The following is a 6,728-nucleotide window of genomic DNA, read 5'->3' as shown; positions in this document are numbered from 1 at the left end:
GCGTTAAAATGGTCAGATTTACTAGAATACCCTTAACTCGTGAGTTAGCCCATTAATCTGAACCTTAAACCGAGCTCAACCTTGATGAACCGAACCATTCTCATTCCCTACCCCTAATACCCTCAGCCAAACAAGCCCTAACTATTAGTTTGCCCTCTCAAAACTTTATTTTAGTTAGAATCTTTTCTTTTTTCACCTTTCAATACATATGCCCTAAAAATAAATAAATAGATTGCAACCACAAATGTGGTCCTTAATATAAATTGCACAAAGTAAACAATAATAACTTCATAAAAACCAGGGGGCATGATTGTAAATCCATGTGCTATTCAATCTCTATATGTACATTAATACTGAATGAGCTAGCTGCAGGTTTCATTTTATTGCATGCAACCCATACACAAAACAAAAACAGACATGAAGTTCTTGTATAAGAATGGTAACAGGAGTACTAATTCGTTATCATCTTATTGTGTTAAAGAGAACAAGGCATGTATAGTGTGGTGGGTTGACAAGTATTTCAAAGACTGTCTTTGCAATGTCAATGATCAAGTTTCGTTTGGGTTCGGAATTATAAGTCTTGTTTGTTGGGGGTGTTGCTGAAATACCTCAAATCGTTACTAATTTCCGTACTAAATCTAGCCACGGCGTTTCGCTTATCTTCTTGCTAACGTGGATTGCAGGGTACGTATTTTTGTTTAGTTATGCTGATATCTTTTATCAGCAAATCTATAAATTTGGGCGAATCACATATGCTGCTAGCTGCACGAGTGCAGCTGCATTTTTGACCGAGACATTATTTAGAAAATGTACATATGAAATCGTACCAATTTTTTTCTTTTTCTATAATTAAGTTTCGTAATAAGTCAAATAAATTCGTTATTTATTTAAATGCGCAGGGACATCTTTAATCTTGTGGGCTGTGTTCTTGAACCTGCAACCGTGAGTCCTTTTCATATAGTATTTTAAAATAAATTTTTCAAATGTGAACTTTTTTTATAAATTTCTAATTTGTTTTGTGTATCAATGTTTGTGGATGCAGTTGCCCACACAGTACTACACTGCTCTGGTAATTAAACATGATTTATTGGTATTTTGCTGAGTAAATTATGTTTATTTTTTTAATTTTTATTTTTTATTGGCCTACTTATCTAATTTGGTGCAACTAAAAATCAAACACAGCTTTACACAATAAGTACAATAATCTTGGTGTTACAAAACTTGTACTATGATCACATCTATGCATTGCTGAAATCCCCAAAATTCGGTTCTAGCGAAGGCCCAGAGGTAAAACATTACTAGTTACTGATTTTTATTAGTACCAGTAATTATCATTAGGCTAGTTAATGTGATTAATGTTAATCAGTCATTTATTTATTTCAGGTGGAAAAAGCCAATAAACCTCTTCAACCAACAATCGAAAGTTCGCGAAGTAGTGCAATCAGAGCATCCCCATCTCACCGCCGGGACTACTATTTCACGTTTGTCAATCATAATTTTATACCTAAAAGTTGTTCTTTTACATGATACTGCAAGTAACTCGTAAAGATGAATAATACTGATGGATGAAATATATATATGCAGGTCAGCAAGATCATTAGCTGGAAGTTCAACGCCACCTAATAACGCTTATTTATGGACTACGAGAAGCGGTCCAGCCTCGGTTATGGCTTCCGAAAATGATGATTCTTCAGAAGACGAGTCATTTGTTAAGATACCGAAGAATGCAGCCCAGCCTAGGCCTATACCAAATTCTGTAAGTCGGCCCATTTTAACTTATCTGACATAGATTATTGAAACACTTCATATATGAAACTTTACAAATTATCATAAGAAACAAATATGTATTGTGAATGGCTTCTGCAGGTTGGTTATGGAACGTTTTTGGCTACTTCGCTCAATTTGCCATCACACACCAAGGGCTTGGTGCCAGATATTTACACGAAGTTGTTACAGGTATGATCATTGGCTAATTGCTAACTACATTAACGTGCTTTTGATAAAACAAATGATTAAACGCTTGAATGGCTTAAAATCTGAATGTTTAAATGGTTCCGATTGAACTTGGTTCTGAACAACAATAATCTGTTTGATAATTCTGAACGAACTCTATGAATAATGTGAAGTCGATGTATTAACATTATAAATGAATAAATAAAAGAATTAAAATGTTTACTTAGTGTCAATGGTTAAGAGAGTAACTTTGTAAGGTTCAACACAGATTGCAGAATGTTTCAGCATCGTTTGTCATACAGATGTCACAAACAAAGATACTGAATAATGAACGATTCAGCATTCATTGTTAAACCATTCAATTTAAGATGCATTCAAACGCACTCTTAGTAATACATCAAAATTGTAGATGTTTTTATTTGGTGGCTGTGACTAAAATGTTGCAGCATAATGGAGGAAGTCATACTGTTTATGGCCAATGGTTAGGGTGGCTGATGGCTTGTATATACATGGGTGGCCGGATTCCTCAAATCGTGTTGAACGTAAGTCATGCTTCATCAATAACCAATCAGCTTAATGTACGGTCATACATCCATTTCGTTCAACTTACATCAAACTCGTGATACTTCTGTTCTCATTGTTTTCATTTTCAGATCAAGAGAGGCAGTATTGAGGTAAGTATCATGCCTGTTTCTCATTGTAACGGAACAAAGTTATCTAATTTTGACCTTGCGACCTGTTTCTCATGGTAACGAATTTTCTTTCAGGGTTTGAATCCTCTCATGTTTGTGTTTGCCATAGTAGCCAATGCAACTTATGTTGGAAGGTGCTATATTTCTCTCTAGATCGATATCATAAGCACACTAACTAAAAGAGTGTCTTAATTCTATTATGATTCGAATGCAGCATTCTGGCAAGAAGTACAGAATGGGAGAAGATCAAAGCAAACATGCCTTGGTTGCTTGATGCTGCAGTATGTGTGGCACTTGATGCTTTCGTATCCTTTTTTCTTTTAGTTTGTTTAGGTTTCGTTAGTTGCGATGCTGAAAAAAAAATCCTAAACAACATCAGGTTTGATTACCTTAATGAATATAACCGTTACAGATAATAATGCAGTATATGTATTACAAATACTTCAAGAAACCAGATCCAAACGATGACGATGAATACAAGAGTAACTACTAGTAATGTTGCGAGTTCTGCGGTATGGAAAATTATTATGTTTGTTGACATTATATGGTTTCATTAACATTGCATTATTTATTCATGTTATTAATCTATGAATGGGAGTAATCTTCTTTTTACTAATTCTTGAGTAATGTTCTTAAACTCGTGATTAAATCTCGACTTTGATGATCTTAGTGTTAGGGGTACTTTACCAAATAAAAAGTTAAGAACAAAACAATATCATAACTTGACTCTCGATGTGAGGTTTACAATGCCGTTGCTCAATCTAAAAAGACCCAAATAGATAATAGAGCATTTTTCATGTGACTTGGAATAGAATAATATTTTTCCTATTTGTTCTACATTTTGAAATTATGTTCAATTGAATGACTTTTTAACTCCTCCATCTACTAATGCATTTTCACTTGGCCATGCTTCTTCATGTGGGTAACAAGCTTTTCTCAACTCAATATATTTTCCAACATCAAACCCTTCGCGCTTCATCAACTTCTTCTGCTTCGAGTTAAACCTGCTCTGAAAGAACCCTTCAAACGAAGGCTCTTTTGCCGTCCTCAAGAAAAACGCGTACCCAGCCATGAAATAAATCGATGTAACGTAAAAGCAAATGGGCTCCATCACATCCCATGAAAGTTCCCAAAATGTGAGCCTCATGAACCCTGCGGTCTGGACCATTAGGTAAGCCAGACCGCCCCAAAGCTCTCTTTGTACCAATTTTTTTGCCTTGGTGTCGATTTCAGACTTCCACCGCTCCATCTCCTCCAATTCTTTGATTGGTGGGTTGTGGGTCGCCGGTAAACTCGTAGGCAGCAAGCCATGGATGGCTTTCACTACCTGTAATTCAAAATTTGTTGGTAAAACAAGACTCACCCAACTTGACATTGACATTGACACCATTGTTTAAACTCTTTTATAAAACTTGACAACTATTTTACAACTTTCACCACCTAATCAACTCTAACCACACAAAAATAGCAAGAAAATAAAAATAAAAAAAGGAGAAATAATACTACTCTTTAAACACATAACATTGCCTACCTAACACACAAAACTCACGCACAAAATCAGAACTTTTTTCTTTTTTAAACCTAACCACTAATTGCAGGTCCCTATTTTGACCACACACAATGCTTGAAAAATTAGGCAAACCTCCCAATCATTTTCCTAAAATAAGTTTTCCCAGACCAGAACAAAAAAATATCATCCCATGTTTGCTCCTTTTTTGTATTTCCAATCTGGGAAAAAACTAAAACAGATTTTGCTCAATTGAGTTTTTATTAAAAAAAAAAAAATGTATAGTTCAACCACCACCTTTAAAAAGTCAATGTTAACCATTACGAACATATTAATGAGCGTTAACGACACCTCTAAAATGCTATAGTTAGAAAAATCCTTTTAAAAAAACAATCTTTTTTCACTTTATAAAAAAGTCTTAATCTTAATCTTAATGTATGCTTGCCAATATTTCATCTATGGCAGAAAAAAATTAATATATATTTTGTATTTTTCTGGGGAAGGCAGATGAATCAAGGTAGTCCCTCTAGGTCAAGTCTCCACCTCAAACAAACGTGTTTACACGTTTTTAAACATCTGGTTTCTCATTCTTCCCTGTTGAGACAAAAATCACAGTAATACAAAACAACCCGTCAGATTTCAGCCTTTTCTCTAACAAATAAACTCAATAAATCAAAATTGTATGCAAACCCTAATTAACACACCCCAAATGCCCAAAAAGCATTTGATTCTAGCTGTAATAAACCAGATGAAAAAAAAACAGCAATTTTTATAAATTACAATAACTTGTTAATTAATTAATTAATTAATAATTAACAATAAAAAATAGTAGTATGAATTAAGAATCCAACCTGTTCAGGCTTGAGAAACACCACGTTCCCTAAAACGATCACAGAACCCGAATCATCGAGCGCTTTTGCTAATTCCAATCCTTGATCTCTATTATAACATTCATTCACACAAATTTCAACAAATTCGTCATACGAAATATGATTTTTACAGCTGCTTTTGAGTTTCAATTTCAATTTTTCAATTTGCGAAACCCTAAGTATCTTCTTAGCATGCGCCACCGTCAGCTCCCCCGCCGTCGGCTGTGGTGAGAGTCCGTCGAGACGGATTCGATTTCTAGTAATGTCAATTTCTTTTAGCTTCTCGAGCATACTCTCATTTCTCGATCGGAGGATCTCCGGCACAAGAAACCGTCGGAGAATTGATTCGTCTCCGGGATCTGGTGCGACGGGATTACGGTGTATCGGAAACTGCGCGGTGGCAGTGGACGAAGATGAAATGCGGCAGTTACGTAAGGTTTGATTGGATAATTTGTTGGTGGTGCAGATGTTAAACATCCGGTGAATTAGAGTTTGCTTGAACGCCATTGATGAGAAATAAGAATAAATTAAATTAAAGAAAAATGAATACAACGTTTTAATTTTGGTTGAGATGATTAGTTGGGAAAGGTGGAAATGATTTTGGGTGTTTTTATATAGGGAAGATTAGGGTGTAATTTGGTTTGAATGATGACACAAGCGTTAGGTGTAGTTATTACGGAGTACTAGGATAAGGATCAGTATTAAACGTATAAATACATGTCATAAATACGGTATAATGGTAGGATACTCATTTTCTACTTTAATTAATAAATTAATAAAAAAAGGGTGATGTGATTATGGTAAAAGGAAAGAAAAAGAAAAGAAAAAGATTGTAAAAGATGGGGCGTTTTGTTTGCACGACTCGAGTGATGGGGAGGAGATCGAGGGGACTTCGCAAGGGATTGCTAAGATTGGTAAACCTTTTGAAAGTGTCAAGGGGATACGTATTGGAGCAGGGGCAGCAGAGAAGCTAGAGGGTGTTGGTTTTTTCGACGAATTTAGAAATGGGGGAGTGAATTCGGATGGGGTTGGAATCGAGTCTATTTTTTCTTTTAAGGCGAAGGCGGATGATGGCACCAACGGTACAAGCTTTGGCACTTGATTAGATCCTTCTTGTTTGTTTGTAGTTTGGATGGTAGTAGCTTTGATGTATGTTTTTTTGGTCCTTTTGCTTTGTTTAGCTCGCATTATGGCTCGGTGGTTGTTTGCGTTTTGTTTTGTGTTTTCGTTAGTTTTTAGTGTTTGTTTTCGAGCCTTTTGTGGCGGTCTCTTTGTATCTTGTTTTCTGGTCTCTTTTTTGGAGACTAAGATTTATATATATAGTTTTTGTTTCTTTGCCAAAAATAAAAAATAAAAAAAACTGTGAATATGGTGCCGTTAGGCATCTAATATTATATGACACTCCTACATAAACGGCACTGTATAACCCCTAAACTAAAAAACCTAATAAAAAACCCCCTTTACTCATGTTGCTTTCTTCTTCAACACCGCAGACATCCGCTTTCTCCATTCCTACTATAGCTATTCACAATCCTAATTGTTCATCATAATTGTCATACTCCCAAATAGGGCCGGGGAAATATGACTTCACAATATCACAACACAAGTATGTATAAACGAGAACGACTCTAAATGAGACGTTTTAACAAAATTTGATTTGCAGCGGAAACATAATAATATTTTACATAATGAAATTCATATGTAATT

General features: G+C 35.2%; 1 protein-coding gene and 1 pseudogene across 1 annotated transcript; one reads left to right on the top strand and one right to left on the bottom strand.

Annotated features, from left to right (window-relative positions):
- The first annotated feature begins 417 nt into the window (after positions 1-417).
- LOC139863676 (vacuolar lysine transporter YPQ1-like) lies at positions 418-3,138 on the top strand (annotated as a pseudogene).
- Positions 3,139-3,336: 198 nt separating this feature from the next.
- Positions 3,337-5,613, bottom strand: LOC139861747 (calcium uniporter protein 2, mitochondrial-like). The gene is made up of 2 exons (XM_071850243.1): positions 5,004-5,613; positions 3,337-3,972 (listed from the first exon to the last, which is right to left on the bottom strand). The coding sequence occupies exons 1-2, from the start codon at positions 5,526-5,528 to the stop codon at positions 3,499-3,501; spliced, it is 999 nt and encodes a 332-aa protein (XP_071706344.1). The 5' UTR covers positions 5,529-5,613; the 3' UTR covers positions 3,337-3,498.
- Positions 5,614-6,728: the final 1,115 nt, after the last annotated feature.

Source organism: Rutidosis leptorrhynchoides, chromosome 8, assembly GCF_046630445.1.
Source record: "Rutidosis leptorrhynchoides isolate AG116_Rl617_1_P2 chromosome 8, CSIRO_AGI_Rlap_v1, whole genome shotgun sequence".
In the NCBI taxonomy this organism is placed as follows: Eukaryota; Viridiplantae; Streptophyta; class Magnoliopsida; order Asterales; family Asteraceae; genus Rutidosis; species Rutidosis leptorrhynchoides.
The sequence above is the reverse complement of the archived record's forward strand: the minus strand, read 5'-3'. Positions and strand labels throughout refer to the sequence as shown.